Source organism: Heliangelus exortis, chromosome 22 (genome assembly GCF_036169615.1).
Source record: "Heliangelus exortis chromosome 22, bHelExo1.hap1, whole genome shotgun sequence".
In the NCBI taxonomy this organism is placed as follows: Eukaryota; Metazoa; Chordata; class Aves; order Apodiformes; family Trochilidae; genus Heliangelus; species Heliangelus exortis.
This window is the reverse complement of record NC_092443.1, coordinates 2,732,178-2,755,628: the sequence shown is the minus strand read 5'-3', so window position 1 is coordinate 2,755,628 and position 23,451 is coordinate 2,732,178. Positions and strand designations below refer to the sequence as shown.

The window sequence follows — 23,451 nt, the reverse complement described above, 5'->3', positions numbered from 1 at the left end:
CTCTGGGACTTCAGGGTCTCTCCCCTATCAGAGGAGGGGGGGGGGCAGGGGATGGTGGTGTCACCCCAGCCTGGAGCTGCCTCTCCAACCCCACCAGGCTCAGCCTTCCCTCTGCTGTGCCCCAGGTGCCTCTCTGGATGACCAAGCTGTCTACATCTGTGAAGCCCAGAACAAGTTTGGGAAAATCCAAGCAGAGGTCAAGCTCACGGTCACCGGACACGGTTTGGTTTTAGGAGCTTTGGTTGGGGTTTGAATCCCAGCTGGGAGCGAGTGGCAGACCCAGACCCAAGTAGCCACATCTGCTCCTCAGCTGGCCATGGGCAATGCTCAGCAGCCCCATCCAAGCACAGGGCTTGGATGATGCACTTCCAGCTCTTTGTCTTAATGCACTGACATGGGCTCGAACCCAAAATGTCAAAGAACATCCCCAAATTCTTAGAGGAGCTGAATGTCTGAGCTCAGGCCAAGCCAAGGTCTGGACCTTGGATGGAAGAAAGGAAGGCAATCCAGATCTGTTCTCCTGAACATTCCTGGCTGGTTTGTCTCCAGTTAATTCTGTTTCACTTTCCCCTCTTCCAAGCAGCCCCAGAAATAGCTCTTGCATCCCCTGAGGTCCGTGTGCTCCTGGGCCAGGCTGTGTCTCTGCCCTGTGTGATTCTGGCTGGCAGACCCTTCCCAACCCGTCGCTGGCTGAAGGACAGGCAGCTGGTGAGGCTTCCGTGTCCCCCAGATGGGTGGGTGAGTGGGTGGGTGTGTGGGTGGGTGGGTGTGTGGGTGGGTGGGTGTGTGGGTGGGTGAAACAGAGCCCTGCAGCAGGGGCTGTGCTGTAGGATGGGTGCTCCAACCTCCTGGGCTGGTGGTGAAAGATGCCAGGGGAGGGTTTGGGTTGGGGGAGGGTAAGTTGGTTGTTCACCACATCAGATTCTTCCTCCTGCTGAAGGATCAGGTTCTAGATGTGCCCCAGTGACACAGGGGTATGGCAGTGATTGTCCCTCCCATCTGTCCCACTCTCTGCCTGTCCCCAGGTAGCCCCAAGCAGCCACTACTCCATCCAGGCTGATGGGAGCCTGCACGTGGCCCAAGCATCCCAGGGGGACACGGGGACGTACACTTGTGAGGTGACAAATGCCCTTGGCTCACACCAGCAGGACGTGTCCCTGGTTGTTCTGGGTGAGTACCTGGGTGCTGTGCCTCCCCGCTCTCTTTTTGGTGGATGTGGCCCCAGGTGAGGTGACTTTCTCCCTTCCCAGTTCCTCCCAGCATTGAACTGGGCCCTGTTCATGTCACTGCCACCGAGGGAGCAGCTGTCACCCTGCAGTGCAATGCCACTGGGGTGCCACCCCCTACTGTCACCTGGGCAAAGGTAGGTGACAGGGATAGCCGGGCTGGGGGTCCCCCTTGGGTGCACAGAAAGGTGTTTGGAGGGGGTGTAGCTCCTCAGGGTGGCTGTAGCTGTCCTGTGAGGTGACATCAAGGGAAGCTGAGACCCAGAGGGGGTCTTCTTGCCCTCAGCTTGTGGCAGTCTCTGCTCTTCTCCTTCCTCCCTTCCCTTCCCTTTCCTCTGCAGGGCACAGAACCCATTTCACTCAGCCCACGCTACCGCCTTGACCCTGATGGGGCCCTTCTGATCCCTTCAGCGTCCCCTGGGGACACGGGGACCTATTTCTGCACAGCCACCAATGCAGGAGGTTTCTCCAGCCAGGAGGTTCAGCTCTCCATCAGCAGTGAGTGCCCTGGCTCTGGTTCCAGAGAGGGATTTGCTGGGAGATCAGTATCTCCAAGCTTCCTTAACCCCCTAACCAGGTCCCAGAGGGGGTTTCAGGGTGGGGGAAGAGCAGCAATGAAGGCTGGGGGGTACCTGAAGTGTTCCTGCACCAGCTGTGCTCCCTCTCCACCCAGCAAAGCCCAGGATCAGGGTGAATGGATCGCAGGGCTTGGATCCCATCCCCATCCTGGCTCTGCTTGGGCAGGAGACCACCCTGCCCTGTGAGGCTCAGGGCCATCCCCCTCCCACGGTGCTGTGGACCCGAGAGCCTCAGCCACTGCCTCTCAGCACCACCAGGTAAGGGGAGAATTGTGGGTGCCAGTGCTGTGATCTCCTGGGGTTGTGTCTGTCCAGGGGGATGTGGGGTCTGTGGAAGGATTCAGGGAGATGTAAAAAGCATCCCTGGCATCAAGGGGCTGATGCTCAGTGCCCTGGCAGGATCTGAGGCAGTGCTCATGGGATGGAGAGCAGAGCAAGATCCACCAGGGTTTTTTACCATCATATAAACATCTGGGATGGAGCAGCTGCTTCTGAGCCCTTCAGATGCCAGCCCTGCATGCAGGGAGTGGGACGTGGGCTTGAAGGCCAGTTCTGTCCCAGGGGATGACTTCGGGAGGGGCAAATTCACTCGTTGGTCATATTGAGGTTGATGGCAGCCATGGGAGGGTCATTTGAAGTGATTTAATGGGAGGAGAAAACCTGGAGAATGGTTGGAAGCAGGACAGGCTTTCTCAGTATGATAACCCCATGCTGGAATGTGGTCCCTAAGACCTCGGGGTCAGTCACTTCTTTGATGTGGGCTGGGGAAGCAGGAATCTTGGTTTGGCTCTTCTTGAGGGGCTGTGTTGAGCTGCTCCCCACATCTCAGCTGGTTTCCCCCTCCTCAGGGGGATTTATGGGAACACACCAGGAGGAATCCGGAGCCGTGGGCTGGGATGATGTTATGTCTGAGGAGCACTGGCAGGGAGAGCATGGCCAGCCCCAGCTGCAGGGGTTTTGGGCTCCATGGGGATCCCCGTTCCCCTTCATCTCTCCCAGGCTGATGGCTTGTGCTGCTGCCTCCTGCTGAGCTCATGCAGGAGCTGAAAAAGGGGTATTTGTACCTACGGGTGACTCTTCCATCCCCCTTGCCCAGGAGGTGGCCCTGGGGACCTTCTTTTGTCAGGTTGATGGTGGGCTCTCAACCCTTAGCTCCTGCCCAGGGATAGGTGATGGGTGACAGGGCTGTCCCACCCACCCAACTTTTCTGTTCCTTCTGTTCCCCCAAGCTACAGCATCCTCCCTTCGGGGTCCCTCCAGCTGGCCAAGCCCCAGGTGACAGACAGTGGCCTCTACACCTGCGTGGCCACCAACACAGTGGGGAACACCTCTCTCAGCTACAACCTGCATGTCCAAGGTGCCTTTCTGCTGGGCAAAATGCTCCTCCTGGGGGCCTGGATGTCCCACCAGGGTCCTGCACCCTCCAAACCCTTGGCTGCTCCTACATTCTGGTGCCAGGGTCTAAGGGTGGCCCCAGCTCTGAGCTCCCCTTTGTCCCCAGCTCCCCCCCAGCTGCTGATTGGTGATGGAGAAACCCACCTGACAGTTGTCACCAACCACTCCCTGAGGATTCACTGTCGTGCCACGGGTGTCCCCACACCCCGGATCCAGTGAGTATTGGGGGGGGGGGTCCTGCCAGCCTTCCCCTGAGTGCACAGAGCTGAGGCAGAGCTCAGGATGGGTGCTCAGCATGGGTGATGGGGGAGCTGCAGCTTGGGGTGTCACTTAGTGTGAAGCTCCATGCCCCTGGCATCCTGCTCTGGCCAGAACCAGGGCACTGCCTTGTCACCCTTTCCAGGTGACAAGGGGACAATCCTTGTTGCCAGCACCTTCTTCTTCACCCCTTTGGGGGGCAGAAATGGAGGGTGGGTGGTCGCAGGACTCTCTGCCTGTCCCCCCCTTGCAGGTGGCTGAAGGGGGGGCACCCAGTGAGCCAGCAGGATGGTGTGGTGGTGTCTGAGGATGGTGGGACCCTGCTGATCACCCGGGTGGGGCTTGGTCACGAGGGGCTCTACATCTGCCAGGGCAGCAACCAGGCAGGGGTGGCCCAGGCAGAGGTGGAGGTTTCAGTGCAAGGTGAGTGCAGCATCAGGGGGGAGCCCCATGGGCCCAGCACCCATCTCCTGTCTCACACTTTTGGGTGCCCAAAGGGGTGGGTGCTCTTGGCCCTGCTTTTGAGAGATGTGTGGTTGCTGGCTTGATCCATTGGGATCTTGATCCATTGGGATCTTGCTCTTTGCTAACAAGGCTGAGAGCTGATGGCCCCTGGCACAGCACTAATCCACATCCTTGATCCATCCTTGATGGATGCATCCTGCTGGAGGGTCTCCTCCATCCCTGTTTGCCAGAGCACCCCTTGGTTGGGACAGAAATCAGGGAGAGAAACCAGGGAGTAGGGGTCCCTTCCTGGGAAGGATGGATATCCCATTGGGGTGGGCAACAACTTTTCTAGTGGACCTGGGGAGCAGTGGTGACCCATGTGGGGATGTGGTCCCCTCCCAGAGCAGGGTCTGAGCCCTGCCCACTGCTCTCCCATTATTTGGTGCCTGCTGAGAGCCCCAGGGAGCCCATCCCTGCCCCATGGCACTGCATGGCTGCAGCTGCCCAGAGCTGGTGACCAAGTCTGGGGCTTGCAGTGCCTCCCAACATCGAGCCCAGTGTGATGGATCTGTCTGTCCTGGAGAATGGCACCGTGTCCCTGGAATGCCTGGCCTCAGGGTTGCCTGCTCCCAGTGAGTCCTTCCTCTTCCCCTCTTCCCCTCTTCCCCTCTTCCCCTCTTCCCCTCTTCCCCTCTTCCCCTCTTCCCCTCTTCCCCTCTTCCCCTCTTCCCCTCTCTCTTCCCCTCTCTCTTCCCCTCTCTCTTCCCCTCTCTCTTCCCCTCTCTCTTCCCCTCTCTCTTCCCCTCTCTCTTCCCCTCTCTCTTCCCCTCTCTCTTCCCCTCTCTCTTCCCCTCTCTCTTCCCCTCTCTCTTCCCCTCTCTCTTCCCCTCTCTCTTCCCCTCTCTCTTCCCCTCTCTCTTCCCCTCTCTCTTCCCCTCTCTCTTCCCCTCTCTCTTCCCCTCTCTCTTCCCCTCTCTCTTCCCCTCTCTCTTCCCCTCTCTCTTCCCCTCTCTCTTCCCCTCTCTCTTCCCCTCTCTCTTCCCCTCTCTCTTCCCCTCTCTCTTCCCCTCTCTCTTCCCCTCTCTCTTCCCCTCTCTCTTCCCCTCTCTCTTCCCCTCTCTCTTCCCCTCTCTCTTCCCCTCTCTCTTCCCCTCTCTCTTCCCCTCTCTCTTCCCCTCTCTCTTCCCCTCTCTCTTCCCCTCTTCCCCTCTTCCCCTCTTCCCCTCTTCCCCTCTTCCCCTCTTCCCCTCTTCATCCCATCCCATCCCTAAACTCTTGCTCAGCTGTCCCTGGGATGTCCCCAGGGTGTGTGGGACAGCAGCATTTCCCCCCTCCATCCCTGTTTCCCTCCAGGCATCACCTGGTACAAAGGGACCAAGCAGCTCTCGGCAGGACCAGGCAGGATCCTGTCCAGGGATGGGAAGCAGCTGGAGATCCAGCGTGCTCAGCTCTCTGATGCTGGCAGCTATCTCTGTGTGGCCTCCAACGTGGCTGGTGTCACTCAGCTCTGGTACAGCCTGAGGGTGGCTGGTGAGTCCGTGCTGTGCATGGACTGACAGGGACTGTCCCAACCCCAAGGATGTGTCTGGGAGGTGGCTTTAGCAGAACCCCTGCCCTATTCCCCTTTCCAGCCACAAAATCCCCTGTATCCATCCCTCCTAGAAAACCCCACTCGGGATGGGGGTCACAACCCCACACAGGATGGGTATCAGCACGGTGTCTCCTCCCCACCCTGTCCCTTTGGCACCCTGCTCCTTCAGGTGACGTTTTCTCTGCCCTTTTCCAGTGCCCCCCCGGATCACAGCCAGCCCCAGCCCCCTCACCGTGGTGCTCAATGATCCAGTGACCCTGGAGTGTGATGCCATCGGGACCCCCACCCCGGTGCTGCTGTGGCTGAAGGATGGGACCCCAGTGCCCAGCGTGGTGGCAGGTGGCCCGCAGGTGATGGAAAGGGATGTCCCTCCAGGAAAAAAACGAGGCTTTTCCTTACCCTGGGTTTAAAAAAAAAAAAAGAAACAAATGCTGGAAGTGAGCGGGTGCACCGTGTCCCATTTTTGGACCCTGCTCAGCCCTGAGCTTGGGCTTTCTCACCAGGAGGGGGACAAACGGGCAGAGTGTCCCTGAGATGTGAAGCCCCCACCCATCCCTGTCCCATCCTGGGACCCACCTCCAGTTGGGTGCTCACCTGGGCTCTTTCTGCATCCCGGGGAAGCACAGATCCTCTCGGATGGGCGCACCCTGTCCCTGCCCACCCCACGCCTGGAGGACTCGGGGACGTACACGTGTGTGGCCAGCAGTGCCGTGGGGGAGGACAGACGTGAGACCACCCTGGAGGTGAGGTGTAAGTACCCCGTGTGCCCCCCCACGGCCCCTTCCCCCCCGTGGCCTTGGAGGTGACGTTCAGGACCGTTCAGGGGCTGCTCTGCCATCCTCTGGCAAAACACGTATGGAGGGGAGGGGGTGACAGAGGGATGGGGGGGTGTCCGGGGGGAAGGTGTTGCCCTGGAGTTGTGTTTTTCAGTGTCCCACGGTGACCTGGGGGAGGAGGAGCACAGCACGGTCCTTGTCAACCAGACGGTGACTCTGGAGTGCCGGGTCCCTGGGGGGTCCCCTGGGGGGTCCCGCTGGCTGAAGGATGGGATCTTGCTGACCCCAAAGCCAGGCTTGCAGCTCTTGGAGGATGGGGCAGTGCTCCAGGTGATGCTTTTGGAGGATTGCAGAGGGCAGGAGGGGAAACGGAGCTGGGAAGAGCCCCGTGTCCCCCTCCCCATCCTCGGCAGAGGCCGTATGGATCCAGCTCTGTTACAGAACACCTCTGTGTCCCCTCCTGCTCCAGCAGATCAGGAAAGTCACCCTGCAGGACAAGGGCAGGTACACGTGCCAGGTCCCTGGTCAGCCAGAGAAACACCACAGCCTCGACGTGTGGGGTAAGGGCCACTGCAGCTGAAATACCCCCCCCAGGGGGGCAAATAGAAAGTGTGTGTGTGAGTGTGTGTGTGTGTGTGTGAGTGTGTGTGTGTGAGTGTGAGTGTGTGCACAGATAAATTATACATATAAACACGTGGTTCATAAACAAATACATTCTATGTATAAGTGAGTGGTGTGTAATATAGCCTATATGTCCAATATAGATGTGGGTATATGGCACAGACGTATAGACTGTGGCGTATGTATAGACTATTTGTCTGTCCATAAAATATCCACCTGGGGCAGTTGGCTGGCTTGGAAATCATATTTAATATGCATATTAAAGCTCTGTAAAATGATGGAGCTGGATGCTGGGAGGGAATCCCCAGAAGAAGTGGTGTCAGGGGAGCAAAAGGCAACCTCTGCCCAAGTCCTGAGGGATATTTTGGTGACAATGCAGAGAGAAGTCTTTCCAAGATGGGGACAGGAGAGCAAAGGGATTTCCTTGTGGTTGCCAGGGCTTCTTTATCCTCTCTTTGTGTGCAGTCAGAGCTGTGGCTGCTGCAGGCAGCACCCCAGTGCTGTCCCCCTGCCCTAGGATGCCAGTGGTGGTACCCAGGTGGTACCAGGAGGGGTACCTGGTACCCAGGCAGGTACCAGGGGGTGTACCTGGTACCCAGGTGGTACTAGGAGGGGTGCCTGGTACCCAGGTGGTACTAAGAGGGGTACCTGGTAGCCAGGTAGGTACCAGGGGGTGTACCTGGTACCCAGGTGGTACCAGAAGGGGTACCTGGTACGCAGATGGTACTAAGAGGGGTACCTGGTAGCCAGGCAGGTACCAGGGGGTGTACCTGGTACCCAGGTGGTACTAGGAGGGGTACTTGGTACCCAGGTGGTACCAGGAGGGGTACCTGGTACCCAGATGGTACTATGAGGGGTACCTGGTACCCAGGCAGGTACCAGGAAGGGGTACTTGGTACCCATGTGGTACCAGGAAGGGGTACTTGGTACCCACGTGGTACCAGGAGGGGTACCTGGTACCCAGATGGTACTAAGAGGGGTACCTGGTACCCAGGCAGGTACCAGGAGAGGTACCAGCTGCTTTCACCCTCTTGTCTGAGCATCCTTGCAGCCTCCCAGCCCACTCAGCACATCCCGAGTGCCAGGGGCTGAGCCAGGGTTTGGCTTTTCTCGAGGATGCTTTAGCCCAGCTGCTGGAAGTCCTGCAGGCAGGGAGCCAAGGAGTGGAGGAAATCCAGTTGTCCTGATCCAGGCTTGTTCCTGCAATCCCTTTCCAGGGAAGTGTTTGCATGTCTGGTGTCCTGGCTCAGGCGGATTGTTTGGGTTCTGCTGTTTTTTGTTTGTCCCGGGTTTCTGGGTGTTGGGGTTTTTCTCCTACAATGTGATCTCCCTCAGGGGAAGGAGTTACCATTTTCCAGCCAGCTGAGTTGTTCTCTTGCTATCCCTGGGCCTGACCTGGGCCCCTCACTCTCTCCAGGAGAGAAAATTGGAAACACATGGAGCGAGCAGAACGGGAAAGGGAGTTTGAGGGAGGAAAAGGAAAACCAGAGACTGGGAAAATTCACTCCTGGGTGATGCTGGAAGGTTGGCACCTTGGTGCCATTTCTGTGCCCAGGGGGGTCAGAGCTGGGGGAATGGCCACAGAGCTGGGGGAATGGCCACAGAGCTGGGGGAATGGCCACAGAGCTGTACTGGGAATGGGAAAGCCCAGGAGGTCACTTCCTGCTGCTGCAAAAATGGGATCAGGCTGGGAAGGATTCATGGATACACTGGAACTAAACCAGACTGGAGTCAGGAAAAGCAGTGGCACAAAATGGCCCTGAGGAAGCAGCCTTCAGGCTGAGGGGCTCAGCTGCACCCTGCAGGGGTCAGTTTGAACCGGCCAGAACCAGTTCAAACCAGTTCTGACTGGTTTAATCTGGTTCCAAGCGGTTCTGGCTTGTTCTGACCAGTTCAATTCGGTTCTGTCCAGTTCCAACCCCTTCTGTCCAGTTCTGACCAGTTCACACCAATTCCGACCAGTTCAATCTGGTTCTGACCGGTTCTGTGCGGTTCTGACCCAACAAACCACCTCAGAGCCTACCTGGAGGTTGCTCCAGCACGAAAAGCTGGGAAGAGTGGGGAAAAAGATCTCCCAGGGGAGGTTTCCCATCCCATCCCATCCTGGCTCCAGGCCTCTCAGGGAGACCCCGCCCTGGGCAGGGCTGGGATCATTTCTTTGGGGGGGGGCAGGACCTGGGGGGGTCCCCTCAGGTGTCACCGGATCCCTCCCAGCTCCATCAGAGCCTGGCAGCAGCTCCCACCTCCTCTGCAGGGACAATTCTCCCTGTCTGGAAGGGACATGTCCTGCCTGCCCCTCCAACTCTTCCTCACCCATTTGCCCTCCCACTCTGGATCGATGGATTCATGATTAATCCATCAATTGAGTCGATCAGAATTGATTTTGATAAAAGAATTATTAATGATTCATTAATAATTAATAAGGCAGCCCCAGCTGCGGGTTCCCCAAAGCTCCCTCCCTCAGCAGGGCTTCTGGCAAGTGGCAGGGAAAAAGGAATTTCTTTTTTTTTTTTTTATATATATCTAGTTCAGAAATCAAGAGATATAAAAGGGTTGTGCTTCCCCCTGGCTTTAATCACACCAGCTGAACCTACCTGAGCGTGGGTCACGCTCTCTGGTGGGGGGATGAAGCACCAGGAGTCCTGAGTGGGTGCTGATGCTGATCTATGTCCTTACAGCCAGTCCTGTGTTCCCTAGAGATGCTCCCCACGTTGCTGCTGCAGAAGAAGTTGCAGTGCTCATCAGCAACCCCATCTCCCTGCTCTGTGAGGCTCTGACATCCCTGCCTCCCAACATCACCTGGCTCAAGGATGAAGTTCCCCTCAAAGAGTCTGGGAACATTCAGCTGCTCCCCGGTACCTTTGTGGGGTCCACAGGCCCCTCAGGCTGGACCCGTGGTGGTGGGACTGGGGTTTTTTTGGGGTCTGGGTGTAATTCAAGGCAGTGGGGTGGTGAGAAGTCGTGGTCCTGCAGGAGCTGAGGTGACGTGGTGGTGATGCTCTTGCTGCATCATCTGACAGCATCAGTGAGACAGTGCTGAGAAACGGGGCTCTAGAGGAGCACTGCACCCCTCAAGCCAGGCTCCTGAGAGATCAGCAGCTCCCTTGGGATACCTCCTGCTGCTGTGTGGGGATCGAGTGCTGTGGCTCTGAGGGATGACCCTCTCAGGAGGTTCCCTTTTGCCCCAGGTGGCCGTGGGCTGCAGATCCTGAACGCCCAAGAGGAGGACAGTGGCACATACAGCTGCATCGTGGGCAACGAGGCTGGGGAGGCTGTCAGGAGCTATGCTGTCAAGGTCCTGGGTGAGAGAACTCTTGGTGTCCTTCCTAATTCCTGCACTGATCCCACCACTCTACCTCTGGCCCTTCCCTGTGCTCAGCTCTGGTGAGGCCACAGCTTGAGTCCTGTGTCCAGTTTTGGGCCCCTCAGCTCAGGAAGGAGATTGAGGTGCTGGAGCAGGTCCAAAGGAGGCAACTGGGCTGGTGAAGGGATCCAGCACAGATCCTATGAGGAGAGGCTGAGGGAGCTGGGGGTGTTGAGGCTGGAGAAGAGGAGGCTCAGGGGAGACCTCATCACTCTCTACAACTCCCTGAAAGGAGGTTGGAGCCAGGGGGGGGTTGGGCTCTTTTCCCAGGCAACTCTCAGCAAGACAAGAGGGCACAAGAGGTCTCAAGTTGTGCCAGGGGAGGTTTAGGTTGGACATTAGAAAGAATTTCTTTATGGAGAGGGTGATCAGGCATTGGAATGGGCTGCCCAGGGAAGGGGTGGATTCTCCATCCCTGGAGATATTTCAAAAGAGCCTGGATGTGGCACTCAGTGCCATGGGCTGGGAACCACGGGGGGAGTGGAGCAAGGGTTGGACTTGATGAGCTCTGAGGTCCCTTCCAACCCAGCCCATTCTATGATTCTATGCCTTCCCCCTGGGGATTATTGGTCACACCCGTACTTGCTCGTGGCCATAAAAAGTCTCTGGTGCACCCTGGGGAGAACACAGGGTGTCATCTGGGGGTGTCAGCAGCACCCCAAGGTGCTCCCTGTCACTGCTCAGAGCTCTGGAGGCTCTGCTCTCATCCCAGCTCTCCTCTCTCCCCACTAGTTCCTCCTTGGATTGCCAGAGATGACCTTTTGGGGGAATTTGCCATGAAAGAGGTGAAAGCCAGGGTGAACAGCACAGTGACACTGCAGTGTGAGACCTGGGCTGTGCCTGAGCCAGCCATCCAGTGGTACAAGGACAAGCAGGTGAGGTCCCAGCTGCAACCAGGGAGGAGCTGCTCATTTTGGGGACCACCCCAGGTGGATGGAGTGGGAAGATGCCCTTTAGCAGGCTGGTTGGCCTCAGTCCCACTTGTTGGGTGTGTAATCCTCTTCCTGTCCTTTTGCTCCCACCCTGCTTTTGGGGCTGGGCTCCCTGTGCAGCTCCTGGAAAGTTCCAGCCACCTCCAGATCCTCAGTGAGGGGCAAATCCTTCAGATCCAACCAGCCAGGGTCTCAGATTCGGGGCACTACACCTGCGTGGCCACCAACCCCTTGGGGGAGGACAACAGGGACTTCATTGTGCATGTCCAAGGTGAGCTTTTTGGGGCCACCCTGTGTCCAGCAAGAGGAGGGGTCACTGGTGTGGGGCTTCTCCTGGGGGCAAAGCAGGGTGAGGAGGAGGAGGGTTTGTATCTGCTTGGAGTATGGACATCTGCTCAGCCCTGGTCAGGCTCTCTGGTTGCTCCTGGTTCCCCACAAGTGATCCCAACTTGTCCCTGCAGTGCCACCCCTCTTCCAGCAGCAGCTGAGCCCCAGTGAAGCCCTTGAGATCTTCTACCAGGAGGAAGACCAGGATGGGGAGGTGACAGAGCACCGCCAGGCCATCCTCAACCACCCCACTGCCCTCTACTGTGACACCAATGCCATCCCCCCTCCCAGCCTCACCTGGTACAAGGATGGGGAGCCCCTCTCCCCTGGCCCAGGGGTGTTGGTGCTGCTGGGTAAGGGGCACAGACACCCACCAAGGGGCTTTGGGGAGGGGTTCCTGCACCAATCTCGTGTGCTGAGGGCATCAGGAGGAGGTTGGACCCCATCCCCTTGCACGTTCAGCACCTGGGAGACCCCCAGGGTGACTGGGGCTGTGTGATGGGGTGCAGAGCAAGGTTGGGGGGGGATCCTGGGACCTAGGGTTGATGCCCACCCTATTCCCTGCCCTGCAGGGGGTCGGGTGCTGCAGCTGGTGTCAGTGCAGGAGCAGGACAGGGGCAGGTACACCTGCCAGGCCACCAACACCGCGGGGTGGGACCGACTGCACTATGACCTGGAGGTGCTGAGTGAGTATGGAGCTGGGATGGGAGGTGGATGGAGGCACAGGGCAACCCCCTAACCACCTCCTTCCAGCCCCCCCAGCTATCCACGGGGACAAGGTGGACCTGGCAGAGGAGGTGACAGCCACCATCAATGGCACTGCCCGCTTCAAGTGTGAAGCCACCGGGCACCCTTTGCCAGTGGTGTCCTGGCTCTGGAATGATGTTCCCATCCTGGCTGGGCCACGGCACCAGCTCCTGGAGGGTGGCACAGTTCTGCAGGTCGGTGTCACCGTGAGTAGGGTGGCTGTGGTGGGGAGGGACACGCTTTTGTCCCCTAGCAGGAGGCTGCACAGCCCTTGGCAGGTGTTGAGGTCCCTGGGGGAGCTCCAGCAGCTCCCTGGAGCTGGGCAGCCCTCAGTGGGGCTCTGCTCCCCCTCTTCAGGTGGCCGTGGTGGAGGGGGGTGATGCTGGCAGCTACGTGTGTGTGGCTGAGAACCTGGCTGGGTCAGCTGAGAAGCGTTTTGCCCTCTCCGTGCAGGGTAAGGCACCCCCAGAGACCCTTCCCCAGGTTGCTGATTTATTCCCCTTCTCCTCCTCTGCCAGCTGGAGTCTCACGTGGCTCCTGAACCCTGTGGCTGGCTCTTCCCCTTCCTGCTGGTCACACTCACCCCGTGTGAGGAGGTGGAGATGCTGGCACCCTCCAAGCAGGGTGAATCCTGGGGAGGATGGAGCAAGGTGGGATCAGCCTGAGTTGCAGGGAGGCTGAGCCACCTCTAGGTGCTGACAGGACACTCAGGAACAGCCAAACTCATCCCCAGGGTCTGGGGACCCAGCTTTGCTCCCACCTCACTGCTAAGGGGGTGATTGCTCCCTCCCCAGTGCCCCCCCTCCTGGAGAGCCCCCAGACCAGCGAGGAGCAGATGGTGGCTCAGGGCTCAGACATCACCTTCACCTGCGAAGCCACCGGGTCCCCAGCACCAGCAGTGACCTGGCTGAAGGATGGCAAGCCCCTGGCACGGCAGGGCAACCGGGTGCCAGGTGGCCCACGGCTGAGCTTGGTGGCCGTGGGGCCAGCTGACACAGGGGTGTACTCCTGCCTGGTGGCCAACGAAGTGGGGGAGGCCAGCAAAACCTTCCAGCTCCTGGTGATGGGTGTGTGTCTGCCCCTGAGGACTTGGAAGGGGTGGGCAGAGAAGTTTTGGGGAGCAATGTGGGGGTGAGGCCTCTCCCCCCTCTCCCCATCACCGTGCACCTTGCAGAGCCACCCCGTGTCCAGGCTGCAGCCCATCCCACCGAGATGTCCGTGGCTGTGGGCACCCCACTGGAGCTGACGTGTGTGGTGATGGGTGTCCCCCTGCCCACTGTCACCTGGGAGAAGGACGGGCGGCTACTGGCAGGGCCCTGGCTCGTGTCAGGGAATGAGAGCACACTCCACATTGAGAGCACAAAGGTAGAGGAGCCTCTTTCTTCTCCCCACTTGGGTTTTCTTTGCACGCCTCAATTTTTTTTTTTCCCCTCTCCTGGCTTTTCCCAGGTGGCTGATGCTGGCTTCTACACCTGCCTGGCCACTAGCCCTGCAGGAGAGGACAGCAGGAGCTTCCACGTCAGCATCCAAGGTAGCAGTGAGAGGAGGGTGCTCAGAGCTCTGGGGGACCTGAGAGCCTGCAGGTTCCTGCACCTCACCTGGGGGTGGCTGAGGGGGAGAGCACCCGAGCCTCCTTAGGAGGGGATCTGGAGCAGAGCACGATAGCTCTGCAGGGCTGGGAGGGCTACATGTGACATCTGGGGACAGACACAGGGGTGCACAACCTGTGTGGCACCAACCCCTGAATCACCTGGCACACGTCCCTCAGCACCTCTCAGCACCACGAGCATTGGAGAGACCCAGAGCATCACTGCTGTGCTGGGGGGGGACCTCATCCTGGAGTGTCCTGAGGATGCTGTGCCACCCCCACACATCGAGTGGCACCGGGAGGGGTCCCCACTGCAGGTACCAGTGACAGGACCTGATGGGATGGGGATGGGGATGGACTGGGGATCACCTTCACCCCAGCCCTGGTGGTTTTTGGGGGGTGATGTCTGGAGGGCTGCTGACAGGGGCTCCCCCCTGGGGTTGTCAGGAGGATGCCCACAGGCAGGTGCTGGCCGAGGGACGTGTCCTGCAGATCCGAGCCCTGGGAGTGGCAGATGGTGGGGAGTACAGCTGCAGGGCCACCAACACCCGGGGGGACACTGACCTGCGCCTCCGCCTGCAAGTTCTGGGTGAGCAATGGTACCCGGCCCTGGGGCTTGGGATGGGCAATATTTATTATGGGATGTGCCCAGGGTTGTTGGGGTAATGGGGAAAGACAAGGGAGGGTTGGATGGTGCCCAGATCCCAGTGGTGGGCTGCGTTGATGTTCTCCCTCCATCCCCCCCTCCATCCCCCCCTCCATCCCCCCCTCCATCCCCCCCTCCATCCCCCCCTCCCTCCTTCCCTCCTTCCCTCCTTCCCTCCTTCCCTCCTTCCCTCCTTCCCTCCTTCCCTCCTTCCCTCCTTCCCTCCTTCCCTCCTTCCCTCCTTCCCTCCTTCCCTCCTTCCCTCCTTCCCTCCTTCCCTCCTTCCCTCCTTCCCTCCTTCCCTCCTTCCCTCCTTCCCTCCTTCCCTCCATCCATCCCCTGATCTCTCTCTCTGACTCTCTGGGGTTCTGCTGGTGCTGCTGCAGTGGCCCCAGAGATCCAGCCGGGTCAGGAGGAGATGAGGGCAGTGCTGCAGGGCTCCGTGGTGCTGCCCTGCCAGGCAGAGGGGTGGCCTGTGCCCCAGGTGACATGGCAGAAGGATGGCCAGCTCCTGCCTCTCCGTGGGAGCAGCAGGTATGATCTTCTGGGGGGTGGTGGCACCAAGAGCTGGCTCTCAGCTGGTGTCACACCTATGGGTGTGTTGGTGTGCCTGCAGCAGGTACAGCACCATCACCCCGGGAAGGGCTGTGCTCTGTCCCCAGGCCAGCACGGTGGACACGTGTCACACATGGCTGGGATGGCCCATGTCACCTTCCCACCCCCCATGGGGCTCCTTTGCTCTCCCTCCCCAGGCTGCAGCTCCTTCCAGGTGGCTCCCTCCAAATCGACCCCGTTCAGCTCCAAGATTCGGGTTATTACCTCTGCATGGCATCCAGCCCAGCTGGTTCTGACCAACGTGGCCTGGACCTCCGTGTCCTGGGTAAGCAGAGGAACCTGATGGATCCCTCCTGTCTTCATCAGTGCAAGGATTTGCTGCTGCTCTCTGCTCACAGCTGCTTTGCCCCCTCTGCAGTCCCTCCCACCATCAGCCCCGGGCCCTCCAACCTTACCCTGCTGGCTCAGCAGCCAGCCAGGCTGGACTGTGCTGCCCAGGGATCCCCCCAGCCCCACGTCAGGTGGGAGAAGGATGGACACCCCCTGCACCCACACCTCCTACCCAACACCTACAGGTACCCGTGCTGGAAGGTGGGCTTTGGCCCCTCTCCCTGCTCCCCAGGGGGCAGGGGCTGACCCCAAGGTGTGCTCTGCTCACGCAGGTTGCAGTCTTCAGGGTCTCTGCTCATCTCCAGCCCTGGTCCCCAGGACGAGGGGCAGTTTGAGTGCATCACCACCAACACTGCTGGAGAGGCACGAAAGCTCTTCCACGTGTCCATCCACGGTGAGATCCTGGGACCTCTGGGTCTGGCCAGGAGTGGCTTTCCTGGGCTCTGTCACCACCTGGAGTGTGATGTGGGTGCAGCCCAGCCCTCTGTAGGGTTGGGCCCCCTCTAAAGGGCTCAGCATGGGAATGGACAAGGGCCAAAAAAGGGGCAAAATCGACGCCTATGTTCATGGGGGTGGGCTCCCCTTCAGCATTCCCGAGCAGCCCTGCTCACCTCCCTCCCCTCTCCAGTGCCCCCCACCATTGCTGATGACCTCAGGGATGTGGTTGTCACCCGGCTGTCCCCTGCAGTCCTCACCTGCTCTGCCTCTGGTGTGCCCCCCCCCACGCTGTCCTGGAGCAAGGAGGGGGCTCCACTGGGCAGCCGAGGGGGGGGCTACCACCTCCTGCCCACAGGTATGGCATGGGACAGTGCAGGCAGGCCAGGGGGGTCACTGCCAGCCCTCCTGCTGCCTCCCCCCCTGCCTTCTGTCTTCCCAGGAGCCCTGGAGATCAGGAAGGTGCTGCCTGCCCACGCTGGCCACTACACCTGCACGGCCAGGAGTGCTGCTGGCACGGCCCAAAAACACCTCCAGCTCACTGTGCAGGGTACGTGGGGTTCCCTGGGTCCTGCTCCTGGTGATCCTGCTCCCTGTGTCTTGGCCCACCTTTGGGGGGCCCAAATGGGCAATGTTTCCCTGTCCTTTGCAGAGCCCCCCACCTTGAAGCCCCTGCCCAGCATGGTGATGGTGTTGGTCAACTCCAGTGTGGTGCTGTCCTGCGAGGTGACTGGAGTCCCCCAGCCAGAGCTCACCTGGCAGAAGGATGGTGTTGGTATCACTGGAGGTGAGTGGGAGGCTGGCAGAGCCTGTGTTCCTTTGCCTAGAGAGAATTTTGCAAGTCCAGGGGCTGTGAAAGCATCCTGGCAAGGTGCTGGGTGGCACTGAGCTTGGATCTCCCTGGGCAATCCCCAGGAAGGGGCACTTCTGCAGGCAAAGCAGTCCCTGCACACACAGCTGTGCCATTCTCTCCTGCCCTTCAATCCTGTCCATCCTCACAGGCCCAGGGCTGAAGGTGCTCCCCAATGGGCAGCTCCATCTCCCCCAAGCCTCCCCAGGGGATGCTGGCACCTACCTGTGTGTGGCTCGCAACCCCGTGGGCACCGTGGCAGGGAGGACCAGGCTGATCGTGCAAGGTAAGGCAGGACCCAGGGCACTCACCCCCTTCCTCTGCTCAGCTCCCTGCTGCCCCTGGCCATGAAACGTGGTTGTCAAGGTGTGAAAGTGTCTCTGCCCCGTCCAGTGCCCCCCAGCATCACCACTGGCCCACTGGAGCTGGCAGTCCGGGAGGGGATGGAGGTTCTGCTGCCCTGTGCTGCCCACGGTGTCCCCGAGCCTCGTGTGTCCTGGAGCAGGGAGGGAGCCCTGGTGGTGGGTGTCAGGGGGAAAGCTTCCATCCTGCCCTCTGGGGAGCTGCTGCTCCGGGATGTCCAGGTGAGCAACATCATCTCCTGTGGCTGAGCCAGCTGGGAGAGCTGCAAAACAAGCTGCAAAATCCTAACCCTTCTGCTGAAAAGAAAGCCCAGGTGGTTCTGTGCTGAGCTGGGCTGTGTCCCTGTGTTGGGGCTGGCAGGATGAGGTGTCACCTCCAAGCTGCCAAGCTGTGTCCCTGCTGCTTTCAAAGAGCAGAGGGAGAGCCCTTTTCCTTTGCAAGGGGCTGGCTGGTTGGGGGCACCCTGAGTTTTTTAACCAGGGGGTTGGGAAAAGCATCTGGGGCTGAACTATGGCTTTTTGGGTGCACAGACAGACAGCAGAGATTCAGCCCAGCGAGTCAGGGCTGCAGCTGGACCCCAGACTTGAGCTGACACATCCCCCCTCTCCTCATCCTCCTCTTTCTCCGTGCAGGAAGGGGATGCTGGGAGCTATTCCTGCACGGCAGTGAACTCTGCTGGGAGGGCAGTCCAGAGGCTCTCCCTCTCCATCCACACCCTGCCCACCTTCACCCTCCTGCCCACAGATGTCACCCTGGGCTGGGGTGAGAGGCTGGAGCTGGTCTGTGCTGCCACGGGCAGCCCCCAGCCCCACATCTCCTGGATGGCCAACGGGCAACTCATCACTGGTGCGTGGCAGGGGCAGAGGATGTGATCCTGGCTCCATCCCTCTCTTTTTTTTTTGTCCTCTTGTTTGGGTCGCTGGGGTGCAGCTGGCTGTGTGTGGGGGGTTATAACCACATTTTGAGGGGGTGGTTGCACCCTGTAGATGGTGTTTCAGAGCAGAGTGGCTGGAGCACCCTGCTTCGGGAGGCAGCCAGCCATGCTGACAGTGGGACCTACGTCTGCCGTGCTGAGAACAGCGCTGGGGCCATCAGGGCCACTGCCTTTGTCGCCATCAGAGGTAGGTGTCAGCGGGGAAACTCGGGTGCCTGGCTGGCCCTCTTCTTCTGCCACCCTTTTCCCTTCCCCAGAGGCACCCATCATCCGGGGGGACCCCAGCACCTACCAGGTGGAGCCCCCCGGGGGTGATGCCCTCCTTGACTGCAATGCCCGGGGCCACCCTGTGCCCCTCATCCGCTGGAGCAAGGACGGGGTCCCGGTGGTGTCTGGTGGGCACCGGCGCCAGCTGCGGAATGGCTCCCTGGCCATCCACCGGGTGAGGGTGAGTGGGACTTGAGGGATGCTGGCACGTTTTGGGGAGTTTTCACGGCAAAGCCGAGCACTGGGCTCACGGTGGTACCACCAGAGCGCCGACACGGGGCACTACCGGTGCGTGGCGGAGAACGACATGGGCATGGCAGCGAAGGTTGTCACCCTGGTCTTGCAGAGTGAGTGTTGCCCCTTCCTTTGCACATCAAGTCACCTCCCTCAGACCTCCCTCAGACTTTGGGGGAACGATCCCAGCCCTCCCAGCATCCCTCTCCTTGCCCAGGTGCCCCCTCCGTGACGGTGACGCCGCGGGCGCTGGCCGTGCGTGCGGGGCAGCGGGTGCTGCTGCACTGCTCCGTCAGGGGGGAGCCCACCCCCTCCGTGGAGTGGCAGTGGGATGGGGAGCCACTGCCCGAGGGTCCCCGTGCCCGTGTCCTGCCCAATGCCACCCTGCTCCTGCCTTCTGCCACCCCCCGTGACACCGGCACCTACTCCTGCCTCGCTCGCAACGCCCTGGGGGCTGCTGTCGCCCAGGTCTCCCTGGCCATCCAAGGTGGGTGCTTGTCCCCTGGGGCTTGGGGGGGGCTTTTGGCTGGTTAGGGGGTCTGGGGTAAAACCTGCTTGGCGGTTTGGGAAGGATCTTGCACTTTTTTGGTTGCTTTAAACCCTTTGCTTCATCATCCCCTGGTTTGCCCTCCCCTCTTTTTACCGGGGATGTGCCCAGATGCTGTGTGCCTGCTCCTGCTCTCCTTTCCCGGTCTTCCTGCATTTGCTGCTTGGGATTAAATTCCCATTCCCCCAGGACTGTGCTCTGCTGCTATCCCTGGGGAGCTGAGGGCCAGGCTGGCGGGCAGTGGACAAGGAGCAGCTCTGTGCCCTCTGTGGGGCTGCTGCTGCCAAGAATGCTGGAGGAGAAGCAAATAAAAGTTTGGGACTCAGGCCAGGACCATGAGGGTTGATCCAGAGCAGGGTTTGGGGTGGCTTTGATTCATGTTGGTGGGTAAAAAGGTATCGGGATTGTTCTTGCAGCATCCCCTGGAGCTGCCTGGACTCGTGGGGTCTTTGGAGGGTGTTTTTACTCACTGATTTCCTCTCCAGAAAAGTGTTTCTTGAGAGGAGAGACAAGGAAGCACCTTGCTTTCCCATGGGACAGCAACCCCAACACTGCTGCCCCTGTCCTTTTCACCCCAGGGGAGCCACACCGGGTGCGGGGCAGCCTGGTTGGTGTCATCAACACCCACGAGCTTGGTGTCACCACTCTTGATGCCAGTGTGCTGGATGACCCACACTCTGCTGCCACCATCGTCCAGAGCAGCATTGGTGGCATCCCACCCACTGTGGGTAGGTGGTTGCCCCTTTCTTCCCCCCAGAAAGGATGAAGGTCAGGTGAAAATCTCCTGGGAAAGATGTTTGGGGTTTTTTTCCCTCAAAGTAGCACCCACTGTATGTGCTGCATCCTGGGGGTGAGAAGGGGGTGTCTGGGGAAGACCCCTTAGGGGGATGTTGGTGACATCCTTTCTCTCCTACCCCCAGGGCCACTGATGCGGGTGCTGGTGGCCATCATTGCCCCCATTTACTGGTCCTTGGTCAACGGGGATGCCCAGAGCAGGTTCCTGCTCACTGGGGGCACATTCCAGCAGGAGTCACAGCTGGAGTTTGCCACAGGTGAGGGATGCACAGAGTGCCAGCTGTGTCCTGGGCATGCCAGGGGCTGCCAAGCTGCCACCTCAGCCTCCACCTCCCTTTTGCACCATCCCTGGGGGCTCAGCCCATCCTTGTGCTGAGCTCCCCAGCCAGAGCTCTGTTTGGGGGTGCTGTGGGCTGCTGCTCACTGCTCCCCCCCTTCCAGGGGACCTGCTGCGGGTCACCCACCTTGCCCGGGGCGTGGATGCCACCGGTGCTCTGCTGCTGGACACTGCCATCAGTGGCTCCCTGCCCGAGAGCATCAGCGATGCCACGGTGCTGCTGCAGGTGCTGGCACTGCCTGTCCTCCCTCAGGGCTCTGACCCCAGTGCTGGGAGCCCCGGGGGTGTCCATGACTTGTCTCTCCCCCTTCCTTTCCTTTTCCCAGGATTTCAGTGAGCGTTATGTGCAGACGGGCACGGGGCAGGTCTTGGGGGGCTCGGTGCAGAGCTTCCTGTGGGATGGGCACATCACCCGTGCCCGCTGCAATCACACCATCGTGTATGACCCCCCCGTGGGCACACAGCCCCCCCGGGTGCAGCACATCCAGGCCAGCACCATCAAAGCCTCCTACGACCCAGCCCTGGAGGAGCTCCGCTTCCAGCTCCGTGCCTCGCTTAATGCAGGTGACGAGGGGTGGGGATGGAGATGTTGGGCTCCTTGGTTGGTCTTGGGTGGTTATGAGGATGCAGAGGCCATGCCCCTGCAAAAACGTGTCCCCTTCTCATCATCTCTGCTGTGATGTGTCCCTTGTCATCCTCACTTGGTTTTTAGGGTCCAATGGAGACAAGTGCCCACCAGGCTTCGTGCTGGGCCCTCAGCAGCTGTACTGCACGGGTAAGGATTGTTCCCAAGAGGGCTGTGAGGATGGTGAGGGGCATCAGCTGCATGGTGCCCCCTCCCCAACCCCAGTCCTTCCCTCTGCTCCCCAGATATTGATGAATGCACTGAGGGCTCCCACTCCTGCCGTTACAACCAGCTCTGCCAGAACACCTTGGGGACGTACAGCTGCGTCTGCCCTCCTGGCTACCACTCACTGGGTGCTGGCTGGCCATGCCTGGGTATGGGCTGGGGCCTCAGGGAACACGTCTTTGGGCACAGGGCACCAGGCCATGGCCACCTTCCTGCCCTCCTCTAGCCTCAGTTTCCCCATCCAGCTGCAACTCCCTGTCTCTTTCCCAGACATAAACGAGTGCCTGCAGTTCCCTCCACCCTGTGCCTTCAAGTGCCGCAACCTGAGGGGCTCCTACGAGTGCCTCTGCCCCCCTGGCAGGACCCTGCTCCCAGGTGGACAGTGCAGTGGAGCAAATGGAGGGGGCACAACGGGCAGCACCCCCCAGGACCCCGCTGTGCACTGGCTGGGGCTGAGAAGCCACCCACGGGGACGCTCCTTCTACACCCAGCTCGCCCTCCGCCGTGTGGCCAAGGCTGCAGGGCTGGGTGGCCAGGGACCCCCCTGCCCCGTGGGCTTTATCAAGAGGAATGGCAACTGCACTGGTGAGTGTGCACAGGGTGAAAATCTGGGAAAAGCTTTGCAGGGAATTGGGAGGCTCCTGTGGCTGTTGCTGCCCCCTCCCCCATTTTATTTTCACCCCTATTTTTGGGGTTGGGGTCTCTCCAGGTTTGGCTGTGGCAGGGAAGGGAAGGTGAGAGCCAGGTTGTACCAGGGGAGTGGGCACTGGACGGGACCTATGGTTCTCTGCTTGGCTTCACCTTTTTTACTCTGCAGACCTTGACGAGTGCCAGACACTGAACCAGTGCCAGCACGAGTGTAGGAACAGCCTGGGCAGCTACCACTGCATCTGCCCCCCTGGCTACCAGCTGCTGCCCAACAGGAAGACCTGCCACGGTCAGTGTGGGGGTGCCAGGGGGTGCCCCTGTCCTGGCAGGGTGCTTGGGGGTTGGCCTGGATCCCCATGGTGCCCTGGATGTCATCCTTTCTGCTCCAGAGCATTTCTCCCTACAGGGCAGGGTTATGCCAGGCTCAGCATCCCTTGGAGCCTGGGTGCTTTCGTCTTGCTGCCCCCATGTCTGACAGCTCAGGCATGGGCAGGGAAGGTTTGGGAGCTGGGGTTTGAATCCCTACCTCAGCCCAGGGACACATGGGCACCCTGGCACTCTCAGACCTGTCTCCTTTCTGCCTGCAGACATAGATGAATGTGCAGAGGGGACCATGCGGTGTGGCTCCAACCAGATGTGCTTCAACACCCGGGGAGGTGCCCAGTGCGTGGATACACCGTGCCCAGACGGCTACCGGAGAGGCTCCAGCCCCGGGTGAGTTTGGGGCTGGGGGTGCCCATCAGCCACATTGCCCTAGGGACCCTTGTCCTCCCCCCACATCCCCTGTGTCCTCCTCCACATCCCGTGTCCCCCCGGCTCTCCCGCAGGGTGTGTGTGGGTGCCTGCACCCCATCCTGCGGCCCGGCGGGTCCCCCCACCCTGGAGTACCACTTGCTCACCCTGCCCCGAGGCATCGCTGCCGGCCGGGACGTGGTGCACCTCACCCCAGGGGGTGCTTTCCTCCAGCCCCCCACCTTCCAGCTGCTGGAGCGGGATCCCGGCAGCCCCTTCACCCTCCGCACCCAGCGGGGCCGCGGCGTCGTCTCCACCCTGCGCCCGCTGCGGGACCCCGGCACCCACCGCCTCAAGGTGCGGGCGCTGGCCCCGGGGGGGCGACGGGCACCCAGCATCTTCCTCCTCATCGTCTCCGTCTCTCCCTATCCCTACTGACACCGCCGAGGGACAGGAGGGGACGTGGGCTCGTGTCTCCTCCTGTCCCTCGCCACCGCGCCGGCTCAGGGAGAGCTGAGCTTGCACCTTTCCTCTCACCCCTCAGGACCCTCCCCCCCTTTGCTTTTCCCCTTCGCCTGGGGTCAGTCCCTGACTCAGCAGGGTCCTGGACAGGGGGGGGAGGGGACAAAGTATCCCGCCAGTGTCTTGCAATCAGGTTTTGTTGCAAGCCCTCAAGTCACAACAGCAGCCCCGGAGCAAAGAGCTCTGAGCAGCCTTGGCCGAGATCAGCCCCCAGATAGAGGAAGAAGGGGGGTGTGGGGGTGACAGAGGCTGGTGAGGACCCCCAGGTATGCAGGGTATGACTCCCCAGGCTGGGGTGGGTGCAGGGCCCCTGGCATTAACCATGTATTAAATTCAAAATAGCTGTCCGTTCAATTTTTTTTTTTTTTTTTTTTTTTTTTTTTTTTTTTTTTTTATCTGCTTGGTTTCAGCACACTTATTTATTTATGGTTTTGTTCCAAATAAAGGTGTTTTGTGGATAAATATCAGCTGTGTCTGAAGAAAGCTGTATCCTTCA

General features: G+C 60.0%; 1 protein-coding gene across 2 annotated transcripts in view; it reads left to right on the top strand.

Annotated features, from left to right (window-relative positions):
* HMCN2 (hemicentin 2) overlaps nucleotides 1-23,422 on the top strand; it is a 31,830-nt gene extending 8,408 nt beyond the window's left edge. The window contains exons 17-68 of one of the 2 annotated variants that reach the window (XM_071766026.1): nucleotides 126-221; nucleotides 584-708; nucleotides 1,026-1,170; nucleotides 1,251-1,363; nucleotides 1,568-1,724; nucleotides 1,900-2,062; nucleotides 3,040-3,161; nucleotides 3,306-3,414; nucleotides 3,711-3,880; nucleotides 4,441-4,536; nucleotides 5,258-5,434; nucleotides 5,691-5,845; nucleotides 6,122-6,245; nucleotides 6,426-6,601; nucleotides 6,744-6,831; nucleotides 9,571-9,747; nucleotides 10,081-10,194; nucleotides 10,989-11,131; nucleotides 11,309-11,459; nucleotides 11,650-11,868; nucleotides 12,088-12,201; nucleotides 12,269-12,456; nucleotides 12,620-12,716; nucleotides 13,057-13,329; nucleotides 13,437-13,627; nucleotides 13,712-13,793; nucleotides 14,031-14,167; nucleotides 14,298-14,439; nucleotides 14,883-15,030; nucleotides 15,249-15,376; nucleotides 15,470-15,626; nucleotides 15,714-15,835; nucleotides 16,070-16,234; nucleotides 16,319-16,426; nucleotides 16,529-16,663; nucleotides 16,878-17,012; nucleotides 17,120-17,310; nucleotides 17,722-17,935; nucleotides 18,076-18,210; nucleotides 18,281-18,471; nucleotides 18,556-18,637; nucleotides 18,742-19,011; nucleotides 19,650-19,799; nucleotides 19,992-20,123; nucleotides 20,308-20,429; nucleotides 20,530-20,767; nucleotides 20,916-20,978; nucleotides 21,074-21,202; nucleotides 21,324-21,638; nucleotides 21,871-21,990; nucleotides 22,289-22,415; nucleotides 22,529-23,422. In XM_071766026.1, coding sequence (XP_071622127.1) covers nucleotides 126-221; nucleotides 584-708; nucleotides 1,026-1,170; nucleotides 1,251-1,363; nucleotides 1,568-1,724; nucleotides 1,900-2,062; nucleotides 3,040-3,161; nucleotides 3,306-3,414; nucleotides 3,711-3,880; nucleotides 4,441-4,536; nucleotides 5,258-5,434; nucleotides 5,691-5,845; nucleotides 6,122-6,245; nucleotides 6,426-6,601; nucleotides 6,744-6,831; nucleotides 9,571-9,747; nucleotides 10,081-10,194; nucleotides 10,989-11,131; nucleotides 11,309-11,459; nucleotides 11,650-11,868; nucleotides 12,088-12,201; nucleotides 12,269-12,456; nucleotides 12,620-12,716; nucleotides 13,057-13,329; nucleotides 13,437-13,627; nucleotides 13,712-13,793; nucleotides 14,031-14,167; nucleotides 14,298-14,439; nucleotides 14,883-15,030; nucleotides 15,249-15,376; nucleotides 15,470-15,626; nucleotides 15,714-15,835; nucleotides 16,070-16,234; nucleotides 16,319-16,426; nucleotides 16,529-16,663; nucleotides 16,878-17,012; nucleotides 17,120-17,310; nucleotides 17,722-17,935; nucleotides 18,076-18,210; nucleotides 18,281-18,471; nucleotides 18,556-18,637; nucleotides 18,742-19,011; nucleotides 19,650-19,799; nucleotides 19,992-20,123; nucleotides 20,308-20,429; nucleotides 20,530-20,767; nucleotides 20,916-20,978; nucleotides 21,074-21,202; nucleotides 21,324-21,638; nucleotides 21,871-21,990; nucleotides 22,289-22,415; nucleotides 22,529-22,871 — 7,964 coding nt within the window. In that variant the 3' untranslated portion in view covers nucleotides 22,872-23,422. Of the gene's footprint in view, nucleotides 1-125; nucleotides 222-583; nucleotides 709-1,025; nucleotides 1,171-1,250; nucleotides 1,364-1,567; nucleotides 1,725-1,899; nucleotides 2,063-3,033; nucleotides 3,162-3,305; nucleotides 3,415-3,710; nucleotides 3,881-4,440; nucleotides 4,537-5,257; nucleotides 5,435-5,690; nucleotides 5,846-6,121; nucleotides 6,246-6,425; nucleotides 6,602-6,743; nucleotides 6,832-9,570; nucleotides 9,748-10,080; nucleotides 10,195-10,988; nucleotides 11,132-11,308; nucleotides 11,460-11,649; nucleotides 11,869-12,087; nucleotides 12,202-12,268; nucleotides 12,457-12,619; nucleotides 12,717-13,056; nucleotides 13,330-13,436; nucleotides 13,628-13,711; nucleotides 13,794-14,030; nucleotides 14,168-14,297; nucleotides 14,440-14,882; nucleotides 15,031-15,248; nucleotides 15,377-15,469; nucleotides 15,627-15,713; nucleotides 15,836-16,069; nucleotides 16,235-16,318; nucleotides 16,427-16,528; nucleotides 16,664-16,877; nucleotides 17,013-17,119; nucleotides 17,311-17,721; nucleotides 17,936-18,075; nucleotides 18,211-18,280; nucleotides 18,472-18,555; nucleotides 18,638-18,741; nucleotides 19,012-19,649; nucleotides 19,800-19,991; nucleotides 20,124-20,307; nucleotides 20,430-20,529; nucleotides 20,768-20,915; nucleotides 20,979-21,073; nucleotides 21,203-21,323; nucleotides 21,639-21,870; nucleotides 21,991-22,288; nucleotides 22,416-22,528 lie in introns of both variants that reach the window. The other variant, XM_071766025.1, reaches the window with a different exon arrangement.
* Nucleotides 23,423-23,451: the final 29 nt, after the last annotated feature.